Source organism: Lagopus muta, unplaced genomic scaffold (assembly GCF_023343835.1).
Source record: "Lagopus muta isolate bLagMut1 unplaced genomic scaffold, bLagMut1 primary scaffold_224, whole genome shotgun sequence".
Taxonomy (NCBI): Eukaryota; Metazoa; Chordata; class Aves; order Galliformes; family Phasianidae; genus Lagopus; species Lagopus muta.
Genome location: NW_026040262.1, coordinates 1 through 26952, shown reverse-complemented (window position 1 = coordinate 26952; position 26952 = coordinate 1). Strand labels below are relative to the sequence as shown.

General features: G+C 55.1%; 1 protein-coding gene across 1 annotated transcript; it reads left to right on the top strand.

The window, feature by feature from the left end:
* Positions 1-9: 9 nt before the first annotated feature.
* Positions 10-26501, top strand: LOC125687804 (protein FAM3A-like; the record flags this gene model as incomplete). The annotated part of the gene is given in 10 exon segments (XM_048933082.1): positions 10-363; positions 10889-11005; positions 15100-15123; positions 16604-16727; positions 18506-18539; positions 18541-18565; positions 19710-19760; positions 23593-23621; positions 23623-23678; positions 26378-26501. Coding segments are annotated over 10 exon segments (597 nt in total), but the record flags the coding sequence as incomplete, so codon positions are not given.
* Between the last annotated feature and the right edge of the window lie 451 nt (positions 26502-26952).

Sequence of the window (26952 nt, the reverse complement as noted above, 5' to 3'; positions counted from 1 at the left end):
CCCCAGGACTACGAGCAGTCGCTGCGCGCGCTCAGCCTCGATGACGTCGAACGCCTGGCGGCGCGCCTATTGGCCGGCTCCTCTTCCGGCTCAGACTCCGCCTCTTCCGGCCAAGACGCGGCGTCTTCCGATTTAAGCCCCGCCCCTGGCGATAGCGATCCCGCCCCCGCCGAACTCGTCCAATAAACGAACGCGAAACTGAACGCTGATTGGTTGCTCGCACCGGAAGTGTTTGATGGGGGGGGTGGGGGGTTGATCGAAGAGCGGGATTGGTTAAGAGCACCGGAAGAGGAGGGAGTAACGAGCCGGGCGGACTTCCGGGCCGTGGGGGGCGGGAGAAGGGCGGAGCCATGAGGCTGGCCGGTACGGAGCGGGGCGGCGGGGATGGGGCGGCTGTGGGGCCGCTGTGGGGCGGCTGTGGGGCCGCTGTGGGGCCGCTGTGGGGCGGCTGTGGGGCGGTTATGGGTCTGCGGGGCCTCTGTGGGGCGCTGTGAGGCGGTTATGGGGCGCCGTGGGGCGGTCATGGGGCTCTATGGCCGCTAGGGGGTGTTATGGGGCGGTCGTGTGGGGTGGTTATGGGGTTGAGGGGCCGCTATGGGGCGCTGTGGGGCGGCTATGGGGCTCTATGGGGCGGCTGAGGGGCTGAGAGGCCGCTATGGGGCCGTTATGGGGTCCTATGGGGCGGTTATGGGGCGGCTGAGGGGCTGAGAGGCCGCTATGGGGCCGTTATGGGGTCCTATGGGGCGGTTATGGGGCGCCGTGGGGCAGTCATGGTGCTCTATGGCCGCTATGGGGCGCTTGTGGGGTCCTATGGGGCGGTTATGGGGCGCCGTGGGGCGGTCATAGGGCTCTGTGGCCGCTAGGGGGCGCTATGGGGCGGCTATGGGTCTCTATGGGGCGGTTGTGGGATCTCTCTGGGGTCCCTGTGTGTCTCTATGGGGTCCCTATGGGGTCTTTATGGGGTCTCTCTACGGGGTCCCTATGGGGTCTCTCTCTCTGGGGTCCCTATGTGTCCCTATGGGGTCTTTATGGGGTCTCTTTATGGGCTCCTTATGGGGTCCCTATGGGGTTCCTATGGGGTCTTTCTCTCTGTGTGTCCCTATGGGGTCTCTATAGGGTCCCTATGGACTCTTTATGGGGTCCTTATGGGGTCTTTATGGGGTCTTTATGGGGTCTCTCTCTCTGGGGTCCCTATGGGTTCCTTATGGGGTCTTTGTGGGGTCCCTATGGGGTCCCTATGTGTCCCTATGGGGTCCTTATGGGGTTTTTATGGGCTCTTTATGGGGTCCCTATGGGGTCTCCCTCTATGGGTCCTTATGGGGTCCTTATGGAGTCCCTATGGGTCCTTATGTGGTCTCTATGGGTCCCTATGTGTCCCTATGTGTCCCTATGGGTCCCTATGGGTCGCTACGGGTCCTTATGTGTCGCTATGGGTCCCTATGTGTCCCTATTGGTCCCTATGGGTCCCTATGTGTCCCTATGGGTCCCTATGGGTCCCTATGTGTCCCTATGGGTCCCTATGGGTCCCTATGTGTCCCTATGTGTCCCTATGGCTCGCTATGGGTCCCTATGTGTCCCTATGGGTCGCTATGGGTCCCTATGGGTCCCTATGGGTCCCTATGGGTCGCTATGGGTCGCTATGGGTCCTTATGTGTCCCTATGGGTCCCTATGGGTCCCTATGTGTCCCTATGTGTCCCTATGTGTCCCTATGGGTCCCTATGTGTCCCTATGGGTCCCTATGGGTCCCTATGTGTCCCTATGGGTCCCTATGGGTCCCTATGTGTCCCTATGTGTCCCTATGGGTCCCTATGTGTCCCTATGGGTCCCTATGGGTCCCTATGTGTCCCTATGTGTCCCTATGGGTCGCTATGGGTCCCTATGTGTCCCCTATGGGTCGCTATGGGTCCCTATGGGTCCCTATGGGTCCCTATGGGTCGCTATGGGTCGCTATGGGTCCTTATGTGTCCCTATGGGTCCCTATGGGTCCCTATGTGTCCCTATGTGTCCCTATGGGTCCCTATGTGTCCCTATGGGTCCCTATGGGTCCCTATGTGTCCCTATGGGTCCCTATGGGTCCCTATGTGTCCCTATGTGTCCCTATGGGTCCCTATGTGTCCCTATGGGTCCCTATGGGTCCCTATGTGTCCCTATGGGTCCCTATGGGTCCCTATGTGTCCCTATGGGTCCCTATGGGTCCCTATGGGTCCCTATGTGTCCCTATGGGTCCCTATGGGTCCCTATGGGTCGCTATGGGTCCCTATGGGTCCCTATGTGTCCCTATGGGTCGCTATGGGTCCCTATGGGTCGCTATGTGTCCCTATGTGTCCCTATGGGTCCTTATTTGTCCCTATGGGTCCCTATGTGTCCCTATGGGTCCCTATGGGTCGCTATGGGTCCCGATGGGTCCCTATGTGTCCCTATGGGTCCCTATGTGTCCCTATGTGTCCCTATGGGTCCCTATGGGTCCCTATGGGTCCCTATGTGTCCCTATGGGTCCCTATGGGTCCCTATGGGTCCCTATGGGTCCCTATGGGTCGCTATGGGTCCCTATGTGTCCCTATGGGTCCCTATGGGTCCCTATGGGTCCCTATGTGTCCCTATGGGTCCCTATGGGTCCCTATGGGTCGCTATGGGTCCCTATGGGTCGCTATGGGTCCCTATGTGTCCCTATGGGTCCCTATGGGTCCCTATGGGTCCCTATGGGTCCCTATGTGTCCCTATGGGTCCCTATGGGTCGCTATGTGTCCCTATGGGTCCCTATGGGTCGCTATGTGTCCCTATGGGTCCCTATGGGTCCCTATGTGTCCCTATGGGTCCCTATGGGTCCCTATGTGTCCCTATGGGTCGCTATGGGTCCCTATGTGTCCCTATGTGTCCCTATGGGTCCCTATGGGTCCCTATGGGTCCCTATGGGTCCCTATGTGTCCCTATGGGTCCCTATGGGTCGCTATGGGTCCCTATGTGTCCCTATGTGTCCCTATGGGTCCCTATGGGTCCCTATGTGTCCCTATGTGTCCCTATGTGTCCCTATGGGTCCCTATGGGTCCTTATGGGTCCCTATGTGTCCCTATGTGTCCCTATGGGTCCCTATGTGTCCCTATGGGTCCCTATGGGTCGCTATGGGTCCTTATGTGTCCCTATGGGTCCCTTTGTGTCCGTATGGGTCCCTATGGGGTCCCTATGGGTCCCTATGGGTCCTTATGGGGTCCCTGTGGGTCGCTATGGGTCTCTGTGGGTCCCTATGTGTCCCTATGTGTCCCTATGGGTCCCTATGGGTCCCTTTGTGTCGCTATGGGTCCCTATGTGTCCCTATGGGTCCCTATGTGTCCCTATGGGTCCCTATGGGTCCCTATGGGTCGCTATGTGTCCCTATGGGTCGCTATGGGTCCCTATGGGTCCCTATGGGGTCTCTATGGGTCCCTATGGGGTCTCTATGGGTCCCTATGCGTCCCTATGTGTCGCTATGGGTCGCTATGGGTCGCTATGGGTCCCTATGTGTCCCTATGTGTCCCTATGTGTCCCTATGGGTCGCTATGGGTCGCTATGGGTCGCTATGGGTCGCTATGGGTCGCTATGGGTCCTTACCTGTCGCTATGGGTCCCTATGGGTCCCTATGGGTCGCTATGGGTCCCTATGGGTCCCTATGTGTCCCTATGGGTCCCTATGGGTCCCTATGGGTCGCTATGGGTCCTTATGTGTCCCTGTGGGTCGCTATGGGTCGCTATGGGTCCTTATGGGGTCTCTATGGGTCCCTATGTGTCCCTATGGGTCCCTATGTGTCCCTATGGGTCCCTATGTGTCCCTATGGGTCCCTATGGGTCCCTATGGGTCCCTATGGGTCGCTATGGGTCCCTATGGGTCGCTATGGGTCTCTATGGGTCGCTATGGGTCCCTATGTGTCCCTATGTGTCCCTATGGGTCCCTATGGGTCGCTATGGGTCGCTATGGGTCGCTATGGGTCGCTATGGGTCGCTATGGGTCCTTACCTGTCGCTATGGGTCGCTATGGGTCGCTATGGGTCCCTATGTGTCCCTATGTGTCCCTATGTGTCCCTATGTGTCGCTATGGGTCCCTATGGGTCGCTATGTGTCCCTATGTGTCCCTATGTGTCGCTATGGGTCGCTATGGGTCGCTATGGGTCCCTATGTGTCGCTATGGGTCCCTATGTGTCCCTATGGGTCCCTATGGGTCCCTATGGGTCGCTATGGGTCTCTATGGGTCGCTATGGGTCCCTATGTGTCCCTATGTGTCTTTATGGGTCCCTATGGGTCCCTATGTGTCCCTATGGGTCGCTATGGGTCGCTATGGGTCCCTATGGGTCGCTATGGGTCCCTATGGGTCGCTATGGATCGCTATGGGTCGCTATGGGTCCTTACCTGTCGCTATGGGTCCCTATGGTCCCTATGGGTCCCTATGTGTCCCTATGTGTCCCTATGTGTCCCTATGTGTCCCTATGGGTCCCTATGGGTCCCTATGGGTCCCTATGTGTCCCTATGGGTCCCTATGTGTCCCTATGGGTCGCTATGGGTCCCTATGTGTCCCTATGGGTCGCTATGGGTCCCTATGTGTCCCTATGGGTCGCTATGTGTCCCTATGGGTCCCTATGGGTCCCTGTGTGTCCCTATGTGTCCCTATGTATCCCTATGTGTCCCTATGGGTCCCGATGTGTCCCTATGTGTCCCTATGGGTCCCTATGGGTCCCTATGGGTCGCTATGTGTCCCTATGGGTCCCTATGGGGCCCTATGTGTCCCTATGTGTCCCTATGGGTCTCTATGGGTCCCTATGGGTCGCTATGGGTCCTTATGTGTCCCTATGGGTCCCTATGGGTCCCTATGGGTCCCTATGGGTCGCTATGGGTCGCTATGGGTCCCTATGTGTCCCTATGGGTCCCTATGTGTCCCTATGGGTCCCTATGGGTCGCTATGGGTCCCTATGTGTCCCTATGGGTCCCTATGTGTCCCTATGGGTCCCTATGGGTCCCTATGGGTCGCTATGGTTCCCTATGTGTCCCTATGGGTCCCTATGTGTCCCTATGGGTCCCTATGGGTCGCTATGGGTCCCTATGGGTCCCTATGTGTCCCTATGGGTCCCTATGGGTCCCTGTGGGTCGCTATGGGTCCCTATGGGTCGCTATGGGTCGCTATGGGTCCTTACCTGTCGCTATGGGTCGCTATGGGTCGCTATGGGTCCCTATGGGTCGCTATGGGTCCCTATGTGTCGCTATGGGTCCCTATGGGTCCCTATGAGTCCCTATGGGTCCCTATGTGTCGCTATGTGTCGCTATGGGTCCCTATGTGTCCCTATGGGTCCCTATGGGTCCCTATGGGTCCCTATGGGTCCCTGTGTGTCCCTATGGGTCCCTATGGGTTGCTATGGGTCCCTATGTGTCCCTATGGGTCGCTATGGGTCGCTATGGGTCCCTATGGGTCCCTATGGGTCGCTATGGGTCGCTATGGGTCGCTATGGGTCCCTATGGGTCCCTATGGGTCGCTATGGGTCCCTATGGGTCCCTATGGGTCGCTATGGGTCCCTATGTGTCGCTATGTGTCCCTATGTGTCCCTATGTGTCCCTATGGGTCCCTATGGGTCCCTATGGGTCCCTATGGGTCGCTATGGGTCGCTATGGGTCGCTATGGGTCCCTATGGGTCGCTATGGGTCGCTATGGGTCCCTATGGGTCACTATGTGTCCCTATGGGTCCCTATGGGTCGCTATGGGTCCCTATGGGTCGCTATGTGTCCCTATGGGTCGCTATGGGTCGCTATGGGTCCCTATGTGTCCCTATGGGTCCCTATGTGTCGCTATGGGTCCCTATGGGTCCCTATGGGTCGCTATGGGTCCCTATGTGTCCCTATGGGTCCCTATGGGTCCCTATGTGTCGCTATGGGTCCCTATGTGTCCCTATGGGTCGCTATGGGTCCCTATGGGTCGCTATGGGTCCCTATGGGTCGCTATGGGTCCTTACGTGTCGCTATGTGTCCCTATGGGTCGCTATGGGTCCTTACCTGTCGCTATGGGTCGCTATGGGTCGCTATGGGTCGCTATGGGTCCTTACCTGTCGCTATGGGTCGCTATGGGTCGCTATGGGTCGCTATGGGTCGCTATGGGTCCTTACCTGTCGCTATGGGTCGCTATGGGTCGCTATGGGTCGCTATGGGTCCTTACGTGTCGCTATGGGTCGCTATGGGTCGCTATGGGTCCCCATGTGTCCCTATGGGTCCCTATGTGTCCCTATGGGTCGCTATGGGTCGCTATGGGTCCTTACCTGTCGCTATGGGTCGCTATGGGTCGCTATGGGTCGCTATGTGTCGCTATGGGTCCCTATGGGTCCTTATGGGGTCCCTATGGGTCGCTATGGGTCCCTATGGGTCCCTATGTGTCCCTATGGGTCTCTATGTGTCCCTATGTGTCCCTATGGGTCGCTATGGTTCGCTGTGGGTCGCTATGGGTCCCTATGGGTCGCTATGGGTCCTTACCTGTCCCTATGGGTCGCTATGGGTGTCTATGGGTCGCTATGGGTCCCTATGTGTCCCTATGTATCCCTCTGGGTCCCTATGGGTCGCTACGTGTCCCTATGTGTCGCTATGGGTCGCTATGGGTCGCTATGGGTCGCTATGGGTCCTTACGTGTCGCTATGGGTCCCTATGGGTCCCTATGGGTCGCTATGGGTCGCTATGGGTCCTTACGTGTCGCTATGGGTCCCTATGGGTCGCTATGTGTCCCTATGGGTCGCTATGGGTCGCTATGGGTCCTTACGTGTCGCTATGGGTCGCTATGGGTCGCTATGGGTCCTTACGTGTCGCTATGGGTCCCTATGCGTCCCTATGGGTCTTTATGTGTCCCTATGTGTCCCTATGGGTCCCTATGGGTGCCTATGTGTCCCTATGTGTCCCTATGGGTCCCTATGGGTCCCTATGGGTCCCTGTGTGTCCCTATGTGTCCCTATGGGTCCCTATGGGTCGCTATGGGTCCCTGTGTGTCCCTATGTGTCCCTATGGGTCCCTATGGGTCCCTATGTGTCCCTATGTGTCCCTATGGGTCCCTATGGGTCCCTATGTGTCCCTATGTGTCCCTATGGGTCCCTATGGGTCGCTATGGGTCCCTGTGTGTCCCTATGTGTCCCTATGGGTCCCTATGGGTCGCTATGGGTCCCTATGGGTCCCTATGTGTCGCTATGGGTCGCTATGGGTCCCTATGGGTCGCTATGGGTCCCTATGGGTCGCTATGGGTCGCTATGGGTCGCTATGGGTCCTTACGTGTCGCTATGGGTCCCTATGGGTCGCTATGGGTCCTTACCTGTCGCTATGGGTCGCTATGGGTCCCTATGGGTCGCTATGGGTTGCTATGGGTCGCTATGGGTCCTTACCTGTCGCTATGGGTCGCTATGGGTCGCTATGGGTCGCTATGGGTCGCTATGGGTCGCTATGGGTCCCTATGGGTCGCTATGGGTCGCTATGGGTCGCTATGGGTCCTTACCTGTCGCTATGGGTCGCTATGGGTCGCTATGTGTCGCTATGGGTCGCTATGGGTCGCTATGGGTCCTTACCTGTCGCTATGGGTCGCTATGGGTCCTTACGTGTCGCTATGGGTCGCTATGGGTCCTTACCTGTCGCTATGGGTCGCTATGGGTCGCTATGGGTCCTTACGTGTCGCTATGGGTCGCTATGGGTCCTTACGTGTCGCTATGGGTCGCTATGGGTCGCTATGGGTCTCTATGGGTCGCTATGGGTCGCTATGGGTCCTTACCTGTCGCTATGGGTCGCTATGGGTCGCTATGGGTCCTTACGTGTCGCTATGGGTCGCTATGGGTCGCTATGGGTCGCTATGGGTCGCTATGGGTCCTTACGTGTCGCTATGGGTCGCTATGGGTCGCTATGGGTCGCTATGGGTCCTTACGTGTCGCTATGGGTCGCTATGGGTCCTTACGTGTCGCTATGGGTCGCTATGGGTCGCTATGGGTCGCTATGGGTCGCTATGGGTCGCTATGGGTCTCTATGGGTCGCTATGGGTCGCTATGGGTCCTTACCTGTCGCTATGGGTCGCTATGGGTCGCTATGGGTCCTTACGTGTCGCTATGGGTCCTTACGTGTCGCTATGGGTCGCTATGGGTCCTTACGTGTCGCTATGGGTCGCTATGGGTCGCTATGTGTCGCTATGGGTCGCTATGGGTCGCTATGGGTCCTTACGTGTCGCTATGGGTCGCTATGGGTCGCTATGGGTCCTTACGTGTCGCTATGGGTCGCTATGTGTCCCTATGGGTCGCTATGGGTCGCTATGGGTCGCTATGGGTCCTTACCTGTCGCTATGGGTCGCTATGGGTCGCTATGGGTCCTTACCTGTCGCTATGGGTCGCTATGGGTCGCTATGGGTCGCTATGGGTCGCTATGGGTCGCTATGGGTCGCTATGGGTCCCTATGGGTCGCTATGGGTCCTTATGGGTCGCTATGGGTCCCTATGTGTCCCTATGGGTCGCTATGGGTCCCTATGGGTCGCTATGGGTCGCTATGGGTCGCTATGGGTCCCTATGGGTCGCTATGGGTCGCTATGTGTCCCTATGTGTCCCTATGTGTCCCTATGTGTCCCTATGGGTCGCTATGGGTCGCTATGGGTCCCTATGGGTCGCTATGGATCGCTATGGGTCGCTATGGGTCGCTATGGGTCGCTATGGGTCCTTACGTGTCGCTATGGGTCCCTATGGGTCGCTATGGGTCCTTATGTCTCGCTATGGGTCGCTATGGGTCGCTATGGGTCCTTACCTGTCGCTATGTGTCGCTATGGGTCGCTATGGGTCGCTATGGGTCGCTATGGGTCCTTACCTGTCGCTATGGGTCGCTATGGGTCGCTATGGGTCGCTATGGGTCCCTATGGGTCGCTATGGGTCGCTATGGGTCGCTATGGGTCCCTATGGGTCGCTATGGGTCGCTATGGGTCGCTATGGGTCCCTATGGGTCGCTATGGGTCCTTATGGGTCGCTATGGGTCCCTATGTGTCCCTATGGGTCGCTATGGGTCCCTATGGGTCGCTATGGGTCGCTATGGGTCGCTATGGGTCCCTATGGGTCGCTATGGGTCCTTATGGGTCGCTATGGGTCCCTATGTGTCCCTATGGGTCGCTATGGGTCCCTATGGGTCGCTATGGGTCCTTACCTGTCGCTATGGGTCCCTATGTGTCGCTATGGGTCCCTATGTGTCCCTATGTGTCCCTATGGGTCCCTATGGGTTGCTATGGGTCGCTATGGGTCGCTATGGGTCGCTATGGGTCGCTATGGGTCCCTATGGGTCGCTATGGGTCGCTATGTGTCCCTATGGGTCCCTATGGGTCGCTATGGGTCCTTACCTGTCGCTATGGGTTGCTATGGGTCGCTATGGGTCGCTATGGGTCCTTACGTGTCGCTATGGGTCGCTATGGGTCGCTATGGGTCGCTATGGGTCGCTATGGGTCCTTACGTGTCGCTATGGGTCCCTATGGGTCGCTATGGGTCGCTATGGGTCGCTATGGGTCGCTATGGGTCGCTATGGGTCGCTATGTGTCCCTATGGGTCGCTATGGGTCGCTATGGGTCGCTATGGGTCGCTATGGGTCGCTATGGGTCCTTACCTGTCGCTATGGGTCGCTATGGGTCGCTATGGGTCGCTATGGGTCGCTATGGGTCCTTACCTGTCGCTATGGGTCGCTATGGGTCGCTATGGGTCCTTACCTGTCGCTATGGGTCGCTATGGGTCGCTATGGGTCCTTACCTGTCGCTATGGGTCGCTATGGGTCGCTATGGGTCGCTATGGGTCCTTACGTGTCGCTATGGGTCCCTATGGGTCGCTATGGGTCGCTATGGGTCGCTATGGGTCGCTATGGGTCGCTATGTGTCCCTATGGGTCGCTATGGGTCGCTATGGGTCGCTATGGGTCCTTACCTGTCGCTATGGGTCGCTATGGGTCGCTATGGGTCCTTACCTGTCGCTATGGGTCGCTATGGGTCGCTATGGGTCGCTATGGGTCGCTATGGGTCCTTACCTGTCGCTATGGGTCGCTATGGGTCGCTATGGGTCCTTACCTGTCGCTATGGGTCGCTATGGGTCGCTATGGGTCCTTACCTGTCGCTATGGGTCGCTATGGGTCGCTATGGGTCCTTACCTGTCGCTATGGGTCGCTATGGGTCGCTATGGGTCCTTACGTGTCGCTATGGGTCGCTATGGGTCCTTACGTGTCGCTATGGGTCGCTATGGGTCGCTATGGGTCTCTATGGGTCGCTATGGGTCGCTATGGGTCTCTATGGTTCGCTATGGGTCGCTATGGGTCCTTACCTGTCGCTATGGGTCGCTATGGGTCGCTATGGGTCCTTACGTGTCGCTATGGATCGCTATGGGTCGCTATGGGTCGCTATGGGTCGCTATGGGTCCTTACGTGTCGCTATGGGTCCCTATGGGTCGCTATGGGTCGCTATGGGTCCTTACGTGTCGCTATGGGTCGCTATGGGTCGCTATGGGTCGCTATGGGTCCTTACGTGTCGCTATGGGTCGCTATGGGTCGCTATGGGTCCTTACGTGTCGCTATGGGTCGCTATGGGTCGCTATGGGTCCTTACCTGTCGCTATGGGTCGCTATGGGTCGCTATGGGTCGCTATGGGTCGCTATGGGTCGCTATGGGTCCCTATGGGTCGCTATGGGTCGCTATGGGTCGCTATGGGTCGCTATGGGTCCCTATGGGTCGCTATGGGTCGCTATGGGTCTCTATGGGTCGCTATGGGTCGCTATGGGTCCTTACCTGTCGCTATGGGTCCCTATGGGTCGCTATGGGTCCTTACGTGTCGCTATGGGTCGCTATGGGTCGCTATGGGTCGCTATGGGTCGCTATGGGTCGCTATGGGTCCTTACGTGTCGCTATGGGTCCCGCAGTGCTGCTGCGCCCCGCTCTGCTCTGTGGGGCTGCGTTGCTCTGCTGGCTGCTGCTCAGCGCCCTGCTGGGAGCCCCCCCCGCTCTGCCCACATTGAGGCGCCTGCTGGCTGATTGGGGTGAGTTAATTAGCGGTAATTAGCGTTAATTAGCAGGGGGAATTAGCGGGGGGTGATTAGCAGGGGGTGATTAGGGGGGGTTAATTGGTGGGGGGGATGGGAATTGGGGGTTAATTTGGGGGGGTTGTGAATTGGGGGGAGTTGTTGGAGAGGGGGGGTTGATTGGGGGGTAATTAGTGGGGGTTAATTAATGAGGGGTGTGGATTGGGGGGTGATTGGTGGGGGTTAATTAATGGGGGGTGTGGATTGGGGGGTGATTGGTGGGGGTTAATTAATGAGGGGTGTGGATTGGGGGGTAATTAGTGGGGGTTAATTAATGGGGGGTGTGGATTGGGGGGTGATTGGTGGGGGTTAATTAATGGGGGTTAATTGGAGGGGAGTGTTGATTGGGGGTTAATTAGTGGGGTTAATTAATGGGGGGTGTTGATTGGGGGGTAATTAGTGGGGGTAAATTAATGAGGGGTGTGGATTGGGGGGTGATTAGTGGGGGTTAATTAATGGGGGTGTTGATTGGGGGGTGATTAGTGGGGGTTAATTAATGGGGCTGGTGATTGGGGGGTGATTAGTGGGAGTAATTAGTGGGGGTTAATTGGAGGGGGGTGTTGATTGCGGGGTGATTAGTGGGGGTTAATTAATGGGGGTTAATTGGAGGGGGGGGGATTGGGGGGTAATTAGTGGGGGTTAATTAATGGGGGTGAATTGGAAGGGGGTTAATTGGGGGGTGATTAGTGGGAGTTAATTAATGGGGGTTAACTGGAGGGGTTGTGGATTGGGGGGTAATTAGTGGGGCTTAATTAATGGGGGTTAATTGGATGGGGGTGTTGATTAGGGGGTAATTAATGGGGGGTGTTGATTGGGGTAATTAATGGGGTTAATTAATGAGGGGTGGTGATTGGGGGGTGATTAGTGGGGGTTAATTAATGGGGGTTAATTGGAGGGGGGTGTTGATTGGGGGGTGATTAGTGGGGATTAATTAATGGGGGGTGTTGATTGGGGGGTGATTAGTGGGGTTAATTAATGGGGGTTAATTGGAGGCGGGTGTTGATTGGGGGGTAATTAGTGGGGGTTAATTAATGGGGGCTGTTGATTGGGGGGTAATTAATGGGGGTTAATTGGAGGGGGTTGTTGATTGGGGTTGATTAGTGGTGGTTAATTAATGAGGGGTGTTGATTGGGGGGTAATTAATGGGGGTTAATGGGGGGTGTTTATTGGGGTTGACTAGTGGGGGTTAATTAATGGGGGTTAATTGGAGGGGGGTGTTGATTGGGGGGGTAATTAGTGAGGGTTAATGGGGGGTGTGGATTGGGGGGTGATTAGTGGGGGTTAATTAATGGGGGTTAATTAATGGGGGGTGTGGATTGGGGGGTAATTAGTGAGGGTTAATGGGGGGTGTGGATTGGGGGGTAATTAGTGGGGGTCATTAGTGGGGGTCATTAGTGGGGGTAATTAATGGGGGTAATTAGTGGGTGTAATTAGTGGGGGTGTGGATTGGCGGTTGATTAGTGAGGGGTGATTAGTGGGGGTAATTAGCGGGGGTCATTAATGGGGGGTGTGGATTGGGGGGTAATTAGTGGGGGTAATTAGGGGGGTGATTAGGGGGGGTAATTAGTGGGGGGAATTAGCGGGGGTAATTGGGGGTGTCATTAGCAGGTTTCATTAGTGGGGGTAATTAGGGGGGGTGATTAGTGGGGGGGGATTAGTGGGGGTAATTGTGTAATTAGGGGGGGTTAATTAGGGGGGGTAATTAGTGGGGGTGATTAGTGGGGGTAATTGTGTAATTAGGGGGGTAATTAGTGGGGGTAATTGGGGGGGTAATTAGTGGGGGTTATTATGGGGGGGTGATTGGGGGGGGTGATTAGTGGGGGTAATTGTGTAATTAGGGGGGGGTAATTAGGGGGGGTAATTAGGGGGGTAATTAATGGGGCAATTAGGGGGCTATGGGGCAGCTATGGGTCGCTATGGGTCACTATGGGTCACTATGGGTCTCTATGGGTCGCTATAGGGCAGCTATGGGTCACTATAGGGCAGCTGTGGGTCGCTATGGGGCAGCTATGGGTCGCTATGGGGCAGCTATGGGTTGCTATGGGTCGCTATGGGGCAGCTATGGGTCACTATGGGTCGCTATGGGTCGCAATGGGGCAGCTATGGGGCGCTATGGGTTGCTATGTGGCAGCTATGGGTCGCTATGGGTCGCTATGGGTCACTATGGGGCAGCTATGGGTCGCTATGGGTCGCTATGGGGCAGCTATGGGTCGCTATGGGTCACTATGGGTCGCTATGGGGCAGCTATGGGTCACTATGGGTCGCTATGGGTCACTATGGGTCGCTATGGGGCGCTATGGGTCGCTATGGGTCGCTATGGGGCAGCTATGGGTCGCTATGGGTCACTATGGGTCGCTATGGGTCGCTATGGGTCGCTATGGGTCGCTATGGGGCAGCTATGGGTTGCTTTGGGGCAGCTATGGGTCGCTATGGGTCGCTATGGGTCGCTATGGGGCAGCTATGGGTCGCTATGGGTCGCTTTGGGGCAGCTATGGGTCGCTATGGGTCGCTGTGGGGCAGCTATGGGTTGCTTGCTATGGGTCGCTATGGGGCAGCTATGGGGGCGCTATGGGGCAGCTATGGGGCGCTATGGGGCAGCTTTGGGTCGCTATGGGTTGCTATGTGGCAGCTATGGGTCGCTGTGGGTCTCTATGGGTCACTATGGGGCAGCTATGGGTCGCTATGGGTCGCTGTGGGGCAGCTATGGGTCGCTATGGGTCGCTATGGGTCGCAATGGGGCAGCTATGGGTCACTATGGGTCGCTATGGGTCGCTGTGGGGCAGCTATGGGTCGCCATGGGTCGCTATGGGTCACTATGGGGCAGCTATGGGTTGCTATGGGTCGCTATGGGTCACTGTGAGGCAGCTATGGGTCGCTATGGGTCGCTATGGGTCGCTGTGGGGCAGCTATGGGTCGCTATGGGTCACTATGGGGCAGCTATGGGTCGCTGTGGGTCTCTATGGGTCGCTATGGGTCGCTATGGGTCGCTATGGGGCAGCCATGGGTCGCTATGGGTCGCTATGGGTCGCTGTGGGGCAGCTATGGGTCGCTATGGGTCACTATGGGGCAGCTATGGGTCGCTGTGGGTCGCTATGGGTCGCTTTGGGGCAGCTATGGGTCACTATGGGTCGCTATGGGTCTCTATGGGTCACTATGGGTCGCTATGGGGCAGCTATGGGTCGCTATGGGGCAGCTATGGGTTGCTATGGGTCACTATGGGTCGCTATGGGGCAGCTATGGGTCGCTATGGGTCGCTATGGGGCAGCTATGGGGCGCTATGGGTCGCTATGGGTCACTATGGGTCGCTATGGGTCACTATGGGGCGCTATGGGGCGCTATGGGTCACTATGGGTCGCTATGGGGCAGCTATGGGTCGCTATGGGTTGCTATGGGGCAGCTATGGATCGCTATGGGTCACTATGGGTCGCTATGGGGCAGCTATGGGTTGCTATGGGTCACTATGGGTCGCTATGGGGCAGCTATGGGTCGCTATGGGTCGCTATGGGTCGCAATGGGGCAGCTATGGGTCACTATGGGGCGCTATGGGTCGCTATGGGTCGCGATGGGTCACTATGGGGCAGCTATGGGTTGCTATGGGTCGCTATGGGGCAGCTATGGGGCGCTATGGGTCCCTATGGGTCGCTATGGGTCACTATGGGTTGCTATGTGGCAGCTATGGGTCGCTATGGGGCAGCTATGGGTCACTATGGGTCACTATGGGTCGCTATGGGGCAGCTATGGGTCACTATGGGTCGCTATGGGGCAGCTATGTGTCACTATGGGTCGCTATGGGTCGCTATGGGTTGCTATGGGGCAGCTTTGGGTCGCTATGGGTCGCTATGGGGCAGCTATGGGGCAGCTATGGGTCGCTATGGGTCTCTATGGGTTGCTATGGGTCGCTATGGGTCGCTATGGGGCAGCTATGGGTCGCTATGGGTCGCTATGGGTCGCTATGTGGCAGCTATGGGTCTCTATGGGTCGCTATGGGTCACTATGGGTCGCTATGGGTCGCTATGGGGCAGCCCTGACCTCTCCCTCCCCCCCCCTTTCAGGTCCGGAGGCGCCGCCAACTGAAGGTGAGAGCTGGGATATGGGGGGGGTTAATTAATGGTGATTAATGGCTAATTAATGAGCTAATGACGGTGTTAATTGACAGATGGGTGGCAATGAAGGGATATGGGAGGGGGGGGGGTTAATTAATGGTGATTAATGGCTAATTAATGAGCTAATGAAGGTGTTAATTGACAGATGGGTGGCAATGAAGGGATATGGAAGGGAGGGGGTTAAGTAATGGTGATTAATGGCTAATTAATGAGCTAATGAAGGTGTTAATTGACAGATGGGTGGCAATGAAGGGATATGGGACAGGGGGGAGTTAATTAATGGTGATTAATGGCTAATTAATGAGCTAATGAAGGTGTTAATTGACAGATGGGTGGCAATGAAGGGATATGGGGGGGGGGGTTAATTAATGGTGATTAATGGCTAATTAATGAGCTAATGAAGGTGTTAATTGACAGATGGGTGGCAATGAAGGGATATGGGAGGGGGGGGGTTAATTAATGGTGATTAATGGCTAATTAATGAGCTAATGAAGGCGTTAATTGACAGATGGGTGGCAATGAAGGGATATGGGAGGGGGGGGTTAATTAATGGTGATTAATGGCTAATTAATGAGCTAATGAAGGTGTTAATTATCAGTTGGGCATTTGGAGGGGGGGGAGTGGGAGTTGATTAGCGGTGATTAATGGCTAATTAATGAGCTAATGAAGGTGTTAATTATCAGTTGGGGATTTGGAGGGGGGGTGGGAGTTGATTAGTGGTGATTAATGGCTAATTAATGAACTAATGAATTTGTTAATTGTCAGTTGGGGATTTGGAGGAGGGTGTGGAGTTGATTAGCAGTGCTTAATGGCTAATTAATGAACTAATTAAGGTGTTAATTATCAGTTGGGTGGAAGAGTGAGGATTTGAGGGGGGGGGAATTCATTAGCGGTGATTAATGGCTAATTAATGAGCTAAAGAAGGTGTTAATTATCAGTTGGGCATTTGGAGGGGGGGGGTTGGGAGTTGATTAGCGGTGATTAATGGCTAATTAATGAGCTAATGAAGGTGCTAATTATCAGTTGGACATTTGTAGGGGGGGGTGGGAGTTGATTAGCGGTGCTTAATGGCTGATTAATGAATTAATGAAGGTGTTAATTGTCAGTTGGGGATTTGGAGTTGGTGGGGGGTTCATTAGCGGTGATTAATGGCTAATTAATGAGCTAATGAAGCTGTTAATTATCAGTTGGGTGGAAGAGTGAGGATTTGAGGGGGGGGGAGTTGATTAGCGGTGATTAATGGCTAATTAATGAGCTAATGAAGGTGCTAATTATCATTTGGGCATTTGGAGGAGGGGGGTGGGAGTTGATTAGCGGTGATTAATGGCTAATTAATGAGCTAATGAAGGTGCTAATTATCAGTTGGACATTTGTGGGGGGGGGGGGTGGGGGTTGATTAGCGATGATGAATGGCTAATTAATGAGCTAATGAAGGTGTTAATTGCCCCCCCAGCCCGCCCCCCCCCCGCCCTGCCGTGCGCCCTCCCCCGCCGCTGCCCCCCCCATCATTTCCCCTTCCGGCTTCGCAGCGGCGCCGCCAACGTCGTGGGACCCAAAATCTGCCTGGGGGGCAAAATGTGAGCGGGACCGGAAGTGGGGGGGCGGGACCGGAAGTGGGGGTGGAAACGGAAGTGGGGGGTGGAAACGGAAGTGGGCTGAAAACAGGATGTGGGGGGGAGATGGGAAGTTGGCGGGGGGGACCCTAAATCTGCATGGGGGGGAAATGTGAGCGGGGACCGGAAGTGGGGGGGCGGGACCGGAAGTGGAAGTGGAACCGGAAGTGGGTGTGGAGCCGGAAGTGGGCTAAAAACAGGATGTGGGGGGGAGATGGGAAGTTGGCGGGGGGGACCGAAAATCTGCCTGGGGGGGAAAATGTGAGCGGGGACCGGAAGTGGGGTCTGACCGGAAGTGGGTGGAACCGGAAGTAGGGGTGGAACCGGAAGTGGGGGAGCGGGGGGGGGAGGGAGATGGGAACTTTGCAGGGAGGCGAACCCAAAATCTGCCTGGGGGGGGAAATGTGAGCGGGACCGTTAGTGGGGGGGCGGGACCGGAAGTGGGGGTGGAACCGGAAGTGGGCTGAAAACAGGATTGCGGGGGGGAGATGGGAACTTTGCGGGGAGGGGGACCCAAAATCTGCCTGAGGGGGAAAATGTGAGCGGGGACCGGAAGTGGGGGGCGGGACCGGAAGTGGGGTGTGGAACCGGAAGGGGGCTGAAAACAGGATTGCGGGGGAGATGGGATGTTTGGGGGGGGGAGGGGGATGGGAAGTCAGACCCAAAATCTGCCTGGGGGGGGGGGGAAATGTGGGCGGGGACCGGAAGTGGGGGGCGGGACAGGAAGTGGGGGTGGAACCGAAAGTGGGGCTGGAGCCGGAAGTGGGCTAAAAACAGGATGTGGGGGGGAGATGGGAAGTTGGCGGGGGAAACCCAAAATCTGCTTGAGGAGGAAAATGTGAGCGGGACCGGAAGTGGGGGGGGCGGGACAGGAAGTTGGGGGGTGGAACCGGAAGTTACGGTGGAACCGGAAGTGGGGGAGGGGGGGGGGGGGAGATGGGAACTTTGCAGGGAGGGGGACCCAAAATCTGCCTTGGGGGAAAATGTAAATGTAAGCAGGGACCGGAAGTGGGGGGCGGGGCACGAAGTGGGGGTGGAACCGGAAGTGGGGGTGGAGCCGGAATTGGAGGGGGAACTGGATGTTGGGGGGGGTGGAAAAATCTCCCTGGGGTGGAAAATGTGAGTGGAGGGGGGGGGGGGGGGGGGGACAGGAAGGGGGCTGGGGAGAACCGGAAGTGGGTGGGGAAATGGGAAGGTGGAAATAGGAAATTGGGGGGAAAGGGGTGGTTGGGAACTGGAAGTGGAGAGACAGGAAGTGGGGAAAGGTGGGAAGTGGGGAGGGCGGTTAGGAAAAGGAAGGGGGAAAAAGGGAACAGGAAATGGTGTGGGCGGGGCCGGAAGTGGTGTTTAGGTGGACCAAAGCAATTTATGGTGGGGCAGAAAGCGTGGGCGGGGCAGGAAGTGGTGTTTGCTGGAAGTGGTGAGGTGGGGCCGGAAGCGGTGTTTGGGTGGACCGGAAGTGACCTCGTCGGGGACCGGAAGTTGAGTTTGGGTGGACCGGAAGTTGAGCGTGACCAGAAGTGGTGTTTGGGTGGACCGGAAGTGGCGTGGGCGGGGCCGGAAGGGGTGTTTGGGTGGACCGGAAGTGGAATGGGCGGGGCCGGAAGTGGTGTTTGGGTAAACCGGAAGTGGTTTTGGGCGGACCGGAAGTGGCGTGGGCGAGGCCGGAAGGGGTGTTTGGGTGGACCGGAAGTGGAATGGGCGGGGCCGGAAGTGACTTGTTCTCTCCCCCCCTTCCCCAGGCTGATGAGCAGCGCACAGAACAACGTGGGGCGGGGGGCTGAACGTGGCGCTCGTTAACGGTGTGTCATTAATGAACGTCTTAATTAACCTATTAGTTAATTAATGCCCCGCTAATTGACTGCCATGTTCCTTTCCTCGTTAACTAATTGCCGATTCACTCGTTAATTAATTAAGGAATTGGGTGAATGAGTCGGTCTGAGGTGCTTTCTTGCTAATTAACTAATTAACTGATTAACTTATTGTTTGCTCGGGTTAATTAGTTATCCTTATTTGTTTCTCCACTAATTAACCAATTAATGAAGTGCTCTCCCACTAATTAATTAATTAACCACTTCTTCGGAACAAATGAGTGGCTTTTAATTGCTTGTCTGCTAATTGATTACTTAATTAATTCTTGCTAGAGTGAGTGGCCCTTAATTGCTCCCTTGCTAATTAACTTATTGCCTAATTGTTCCAAGGATTGAGTGAATGACTCTTAATGGGCGTTATGCTAATTAACTCATTAATTTATTGTTCTTAGGTGCAAATGAACGGCGCTGAGTTGCTTGTTGTTTACTTAATTAACTAATTAGTTGCCCCCAGAGGTCAACGAATGGCCCCTAATTGCTTCTCCGCTAATTGACTGATTAACTGTTTCTTCTTAAGTGTCAATGAACAGCCCTCAATTGTTGCTTTGCTAATTAACTGTTAATTAATTGTTCCTAGGAGTCAATGGATGACCTTAATTATTTTGAACGGCTCTTAATTGCTTCCCCTAATTAACTAATTGCGCCTAGCAGCCAATGACCGGCCCTTAATTGCTTCCCCTAATTAACGATTTGCCCCTAGCAGCCAATGACCGGCCCTTAATTGCTTCCCCTAATTAACTAATTGCCCCTAGCAGCCAATGACCGGCCCTTAATTGCTTCCCCTAATTAACGATTTGCCCCTCTCAGCCAATGAGCGGCCCTTAATTGCTTTCCCTAATTAACGATTTGCCCCTAGCAGCCAATGAGCGGCCCTTAATTGCTTCCCCTAATTAACAAATTGCTTTCCCTAGCAGCCAATGAGCGGCCCTTAATTGCTTCCCCTAATTAACTAATTGCTTTCCCTAGCAGCCAATGAGCGGCCGCCCCTCAGTCACCCCCCCAGGGAGGGGCCAATTAAGTGGCTGGTTAATTAATTAATGGCTTAATTAATGGCTTAATTAATGACTTTCTGCAGGCGTGACGGGGGAGCTGATGGCGGCGCGGAGCTTCGACATGTGGGCAGGAGGTGGGGATTTGGGGCGAAAAGGGGGGATTATGGGTAAAAAACATGGGGGAGTTTGGGTAAAAAATGGGGGAGTCTGGGTAAAATGGGGGATTTTGGGTAAAAAAAAATGGGGGATGTTGGGAAAAATGGGGGATTTTGGGTAAAATGAAGGATATGGGGCAAAAAGGGGGGATTTTGGGTAAAAAAAATCGGGGAGTCTGGGTAAAAATGGGGGATTTGGGGGAAAAGTGGGGGATTTTGGGTAAAAATGGGGGATTTGGGGCAAAAAGGGGGGATTTTGGGTAAAAAAAATCGGGGAGTCTGGGTAAAAATGGGGGAGTCTGGGTAAAAATGGGGGATTTGAGGATGTTGGGAAAAATGGGGATTTGGGGTAAAAATGGGGATTTGGGGGTAAAAAATGGGGGGATTTTGGGTAAAAATGGGGGATTTTGGGATAAACATGGGGGATTTGGGGCAAAAAGAGGGGATTATGGGTAAAAAATTGCGGGAGTTTGGGTAAAAATGGGGGATTTGAGGTAAAAAAATGGGGAATTTGGGGTAAAAAATGGGGGAGTCTGGGTAAAAATGGGGGATTTGGGGTAAAAATGTGGGATTTTGGGTAAAAATGGGGGATTTGGGGGAAAAATGGGGGAGTCTGGGTAAAATGGGGGATTTTGGGTAAAAATGGGGGGATTTGGGGTAAAAAATGGGGTAGTTTGGGTAAAAATGGGGGAGTCTGGGTAAGAATGGGGGATTTTGGGTAAAAAATGGGGGATTTGGGGTAAAAAATGGGGGATTTGGGGTAAAAAAATGGGGGATGTTGGGAAAAATGGGGGATTTTGGGTAAAATGAAGGATTTGGGGCAGAAAGGGGGGATTTTGGGTAAAAAAAATGGGGGAGTCTGGGTAAAAATGGGGGATTTGGGGGAAAAGTGGGGGATTTTGGGTAAAAATGGGGGATTTGGGGGAAAAGTGGGGGATTTTGGGTAAAAATGGGGGATGTTGGGAAAAATGGGGGATTTTGGGTAAAATGAAGGATATGGGGCAAAAAGGGGGGATTTTGGGTAAAAAAAATCGGGGAGTCTGGGTAAAAATGGGGGATTTGGGGGAAAAGTGGGGGATTTTAGGTAAAAAATGGGGATTTGGGGCAAAAAAGGGGGGATTTTTGGGTAAAAAATGCGGGAGTTTGGGTAAAAATGGGGGAGTCTGGGTAAAAATGGGGGATTTGAGGATGTTGGGAAAAATGAGGATTTGGGGTAAAAATGGGGAATTTGGGGGTAAAAAATGGGGGATTTTGGGTAAAAATGGGGGATTTTGGGATAAACATGGGGGATTTGGGGCAAAAAGAGGGGATTATGGGGTAAAAAATTGCGGGAGTTTGGGTAAAAATGGGGGATTTGAGGTAAAAAATGGGGAATTTGGGGTAAATAAATGGGGGGAGTCTGGGTAAAAATGGGGGATTTGGGGTAAAAATGGGGGAGTCTGGGTTAAAAAATGTGGGATTTTGGGTAAAAAATGTGGGATTTTGGGTAAAAATGGGGATTTTGGGGTAAAAAAATGGGGCATTTTGGGTAAACAATTGGGGATTTGGGTAAAAATGAGGGATTTGGGGTAAAAAAAATGGGAGATGTTGGGTAAAAAATGGGGGGGACTTTGGGTAAAATGGGGGATTTGGGACAAAAAGGGGGATTTTGGGTAAAAAAATGGGGGAGTTTGGGTAAAAAAATTGGGGGATTTGGGGGGAAAAGTGGGGGATTTGGGGTAAAAATGGGGGATTTGGGGTTAAAAATGGGGGAGTCTGGGTAAAATGGGGGATTTGGGGGAAAAGTGGGGGATTTTGGGTAAAAATGGGGATTTTGGGGGTAAAAAAAAATGGGGGATGTTGGGAAAAATTGGGGATTTGGGGCAAAATGGGGGGATTATGGGTAAAAAAAATGGGGATTTTGGGTAAAAAATGGGAATTTTGGGGTAAGAATGGGGATTATTGGGTAAAAAAAAAGGGATGTTGGGTAAAAAGGGGGGATTTTGGGTAAAAAACATGGGGGAGTATGGGTTAAAAAAAGGGGGAGTCTGGGTAAGAATGGGGGATTTTGGGTAAAAAATGGGGGATTTGGGGTAAAAATGGGGGATTTGGGGTAAAAAAATGGGGGGATGTTGGGAAAAATGGGGATTTGGGGTAAAAAATGGGGGATTTTGGGTAAAAATGAGGGAGTCTGGGTAAAAATGGGGGATTTGGGGCAAAAAGGGGGGATTTTGGGTAAAAAATGGGGGATTTTGGGTAAAAAATGGGGGATTTGGGTTAAAAAAAATGGGGGATGTTGGGAAAAATGGGGGATTTGGGGTAAAATGGGGGATTTGGGACAAAAAGGGGGATTTTGGGTAAAAAAAATGGGGCATTTGGGGAAAAAGTGGGGATTTTGGGTAAAAATAGGGGATTTTGGGTGAAAAAATGGGGAGTCTGGGTAAAATGGGGGATTTTGGGTAAAAAAAAATGGGGGATTTGGGGTAAAAATGGGGGGGTTGGGGGAAAAAAAAAGGGATTTTGGGTAAAAATGGGGGAGTCTGGGTAAAAATGAGGGATTTTGGGTAAAAATGGGGGATTTTGAGATTTTTGATGTGAAATCTTTGGGATTTTTGGTGTCAAATCTTTGGGATTTGGGATCAAATTTTTGGGATTTGGGGGATTTTGGGTCAAACCTTTGGGATTTTTGGATTTTTGGGGTGAAATATTTTGGGGTCAAATCTTCGGGATTCAGGGATTTCTGGGATCAAAACTTTAGGATTTGGGGTCAAACCTTGGGATTTTGGGGTGAAATCTTTGGAATTTGGGGTCGAATCTTTGGGATTTTGGGATCAAATCTTCAGGATTCACGGATTTTGGGTGAAATCTTTGGGATTTGGGGATTTTGGAATCAAACCTTTGGGATTTTGGGGTCGAATCTTGGGGATTTGGGATCAAATCTTTGGAATTTTTGGATTTTTGGGGTCAAACCTTTGGGATCCGGGGATTTTGGGATCAAATCTTGAAGATTTTGGGATCAAACTTTGGGATTTTGGGATCAAACCTTTGGATTTTGGCATCAAATCTTCAGGATTTGGGGATTTTGGGATCAAATCTTTGGGATTTGGGGTCGAATCTTTGAGATTTCAGGATTTTGGGGTCAAACCTTTGGGATTTGGGGATTTTGGGATCAAATCTTGAAGATTTTGGGGTCAAATCTTTGGGATTTGGGCATTTTGGGGTCAAACCTTTAGGATTTGGGATCAAATCTTTGGGATTTGGGCATTTTGGGGTGAAATCTTTGGGATTTGGGATCAAATCTTTGGGATTTTGGGGTCAAACCTTCGGGATTTTGGTGTCGAATCTTTGGGATTTGGTCAATTTGGGATCAAATCTTTGGGATTTGGGGGTCAAACCTTTGGGATTTGGGCATTTTGGGATCAAATCTTGGGGATTTGGGGTCAAACCTTCGGGATTTTGGGATCAAATCTTTGGGATTTTGGGGTGAAATGTTTGGGATTTGGGGATTTTGGGACCAAATCTTTGGGATTTTGGGGTCAAATAATTGGGATTTGGGATCAAATCTTTGGGATTTTGGGATCAAACCTGTGGGATTTGGGGTCAAACCTTCGAGATTTGGGGATTTTGGGTTCAAATCATTGGGATTTTGGTGTCAAACCTTCGGGATTCATGATTTTGGGGTCAAACCTTTGGGATTTGGGGTCAAATCTTTGGGATTTTGGGGTCAAACTTTTGGGATTTTGGGATTTTGGGATCAAACCTTTGGGATTTGGGCATTTTGGGATCAAACCTTTGGGATTTGGGGTGGTAAAGGGGGCGATTTTGGGCTCAGACTCCAACGAGCTGCTGAAGTTCCTGCGGCCCGCTGCACGAGGGAACCGTGGTGCTCGTGGCCTCCTATGATGATCCTGCAACCAGGTGCCGGGATGGGGGGTGGATGGGGGGTGGATGTGGGGTGGGGGCATCTGTGGGGTGGCTGTGGGGTGGTGGTGGGTGGGGGGTGGCTATGGGGTGGATGTAGGGTGACGGTATCTATGGGGTGGCTATGGGGTGGCTATGGGGTGGCTGTGGGGTGGCTGTGGGGTGTCTATGGGGTGTGGGGTGGCTATGGGGGTGGCTATGGGGTGGGAGCATCTGTGGGGTGGCTGTGGGGTGTCTGTGGGGTGGGGACATCTGTGGGGTGGCTGTGGGGTGGCTATGGGGTGGCTGTGGAATGGGGGCATCTGTGGGGTTTCTATGGGGTGTGGGGTGGCTGTGGGGTGGCTGTGGGGTGGGGGCATCTGTGGGGTGGCTATGGGGTGGATGTGGGGTGGCTGTGGGGTTTCTATGGGGTGGGGGCATCTGTGGGGGTTTCTATGGGGTGGCTGTGGGGTGGGGGGTGGCTATGGGGTGGATGTAGGGTGACGGTATCTATGGGGTGGCTGTGGGGTGGCTGTGGGGTGGCTGTGGGGTGTCTATGGGGTGTGGGGTGGCTATGGGGTGGCTATGGGGTGGGAGCATCTGTGGGGTGGCTGTGGGGTGCCTATGGGGTGGCTGTGGGGTGGGAGCATCTGTGGGGTGGCTATGGGGAGGCTATGGGGTGGGGGCATCTGTGGGGTGCCTATGGGGTGCCTATGGGGTGGTGGTGGGGTGTGGGGTGGCTATGGGGTTTCTATGGGGGTGGGGGCATCTGTGGGGTTTCTATGGGGTGTGGGGTGGCTGTGGGGTGGGGGGTGGCTGTGGGGCAGCACTATGGGGCAGCGCTATGAGGTGCTATGGGGCAGCTATGGGGCAGTGCTATGGGGCAGTGCTATGGGGGCAGCTATGGGGCAGTGATTATGAGGTGCTTTGGGGCAGTGCTATAGGGCGGCTATGGGGCAGCCATGGGGCAGTGCTGTGAGGTGCTATGGGGCAGCTATGGGGCAGTGCTATGAAGTGCTATGGGGCAGTGCTATGGGGCAGCACTATGGGGCAGTGCTGTGAGGTGCTATGGTGCAGCTATGGGGCAGTGCTATGGGGCAGCGCTATGGGGCAGCACTATGGGGCAGCGCTATGGGGCAGCGCTATGGGGCAACTATGGGGCAGTGCTATGAGGTTCTATAGGGCAATGCTGTAGGGCAGCTATGGGGCAGCGCTATAGGGCAGCTATGGGGCAGTGGTGCTATAGGGCAGCTATGGGGCAGTGCTATGGGGCAGTGCTATGGGGCAGTGGTGCTATAGGGCAGCTATAGGGCAGTGCTATGAAGTGCTATGGGGCAGCTATGGGGCAATGCTGTGGGGCAGCTATGGGGCAGTGGTGCTATAGGGCAGCTATGGGGCAGCGCTATGGGGCAGCCTTGCGCTCCCTATAGGATCCGAATGGCGCACTGCAGGCCGCTAGGGGGCGCTGCAGGATCCAGACGTGGCCAGCAGGGGGCGCAGTGGGGCAGAGCCGTGCGCTGGCTGCAGGCTCCAGTCGTGGCCAGCAGGGGGCGCTGTGGAGCAGCAATGCGGCCGTTGTAGGAAAGCTATGGGGCAGCCGTGGGGCAGAGGTGTGGGGCAGAGGCGTGGGGTGACGCCGTGGGGTCCCGTAGGCTGACGGAGGAGTGCAGGCGGCTGCTGGCTGAGCTGGGGCAGGGCTGTGGGGTGCTATGGGGCAGCTATGGGGCAGTGCTATGGGGCAGTGTTATGGGGCAGTGGCTATGGGGCAGCTATGGAGCAGTGCTATGGGGCAGTGCTATGAGGTGCTATGGGGCAGCCATGGGGCAGTGCTGTGAGGTGCTATGGGGCAGTGCTATGGGGCAGTGCTATGGGGCAACGTTATGGGGCAGTGCTATAGGGCGGCTATGGGGCAGCCATGGGGCAGTGCTATGGGGCAGTGCTGTGAGGTGCTATGGGGCAGCGCTGTGGGGGCAGTGCTATGGGGCAACGTTATGGGGCAGTGCTATAGGGCGGCTATGGGGCAGCCATGGGGCAGTGCTATGGGGCAGTGCTATGAGGTGCTATGGGGCAGCTATGGGGCAGTGCTATGAAGTGCTATGGGGCAGTGCTGTGGGGCAGCACTATGGGGCAGTGCTATGAGGTGCTATGGGGCAGTGCTATGGGGCAGCGCTATGAGGTGCTATGGGGCAGCTATGGGGCAGTGCTATGGGGCAGTGCTATGGGGCAGTGATTATGAGGTGCTATGGGGCAGTGCTATAGGGCAGCTATAGGGCAGTGCTATGAAGTGCTATGGGGCAGCGCTATGGGGCAGCGCTATGGGGCAGCGCTGTGGGGCAGTGCTATGGGGCAGTGGTGCTATAGGGCAGCTATAGGGCAGTGCTATGAAGTGCTATGGTGGCAGCTATGGGGCAGCGCTATAGGGCAGCTATAGGGCAGTGGTGCTATAGGGCAGCTATGGGGCAGCGCTATGGGGCAGCCTTGTGCTCCCTATAGGATCCGAATGGCGCACTGCCGGCCGCTAGGGGGCGCTGCAGCATCCATTAGTGGCCAGCAGGGGGCGCAGTGGGGCAGAGCCGTGCGCTGGCTGCAGGGCTCCAGTCGTGGCCAGCAGGGGGCGCTGTGGAGCAGCAATGCGGCCGTTGTAGGAAATCTATGGGGCAGCCGTGGGGCAGAGGTGTGGGGGCAGAGGCGTGGGGTGACGCCGTGGGGTCCCGTAGGCTGACGGAGGAGTGCAGGCGGCTGCTGGCTGAGCTGGGAAGCGGCGCCGTGGGGTCGCTGGGCTTCCGGGACAGCTGGGTGTTCGTCGGGGGGAAGGGGGTGCAGAGCTCCCCGTTTGAGCAGGTGGGTGAGGGGGGGGAGATGGGGGGCAGAGGGGGGGATGGGGGGCGATGGGGGGGGGGATGGGGGGCAGTGGGGAGCAATGGGATGGGGGGGCAGAGGGGGGGGAATGGGGGGTGATGGGGGGGCAGTGAGGGGATGGGGGGCAGAGGGGGGGGATGGGGGGCAGTGGAAGGAGATTGGGGGTGATGGGGGGCAGTGGGGGGGGAATGGGGGGTGGGGGGAGATGGGGGTGATGGGGGGGATGGGAGGGACGGGGAATGGGGGCTATGGGGGGTGATGGGGGGCAGTGGGAGGGGAATGGGGGGCGATGGGGGGGGATGGGGGGTGGGGGGGACAGGGGGGGAATGGGGGCAATGGGGGGTGGTGGGGGGCAGTGGGGGATGAATGGGGGGTGATGGGGGGCAGTGGAAGGAGATGGGGGTGATGGGGGGCAGTGGGGGGAGGAATGGGG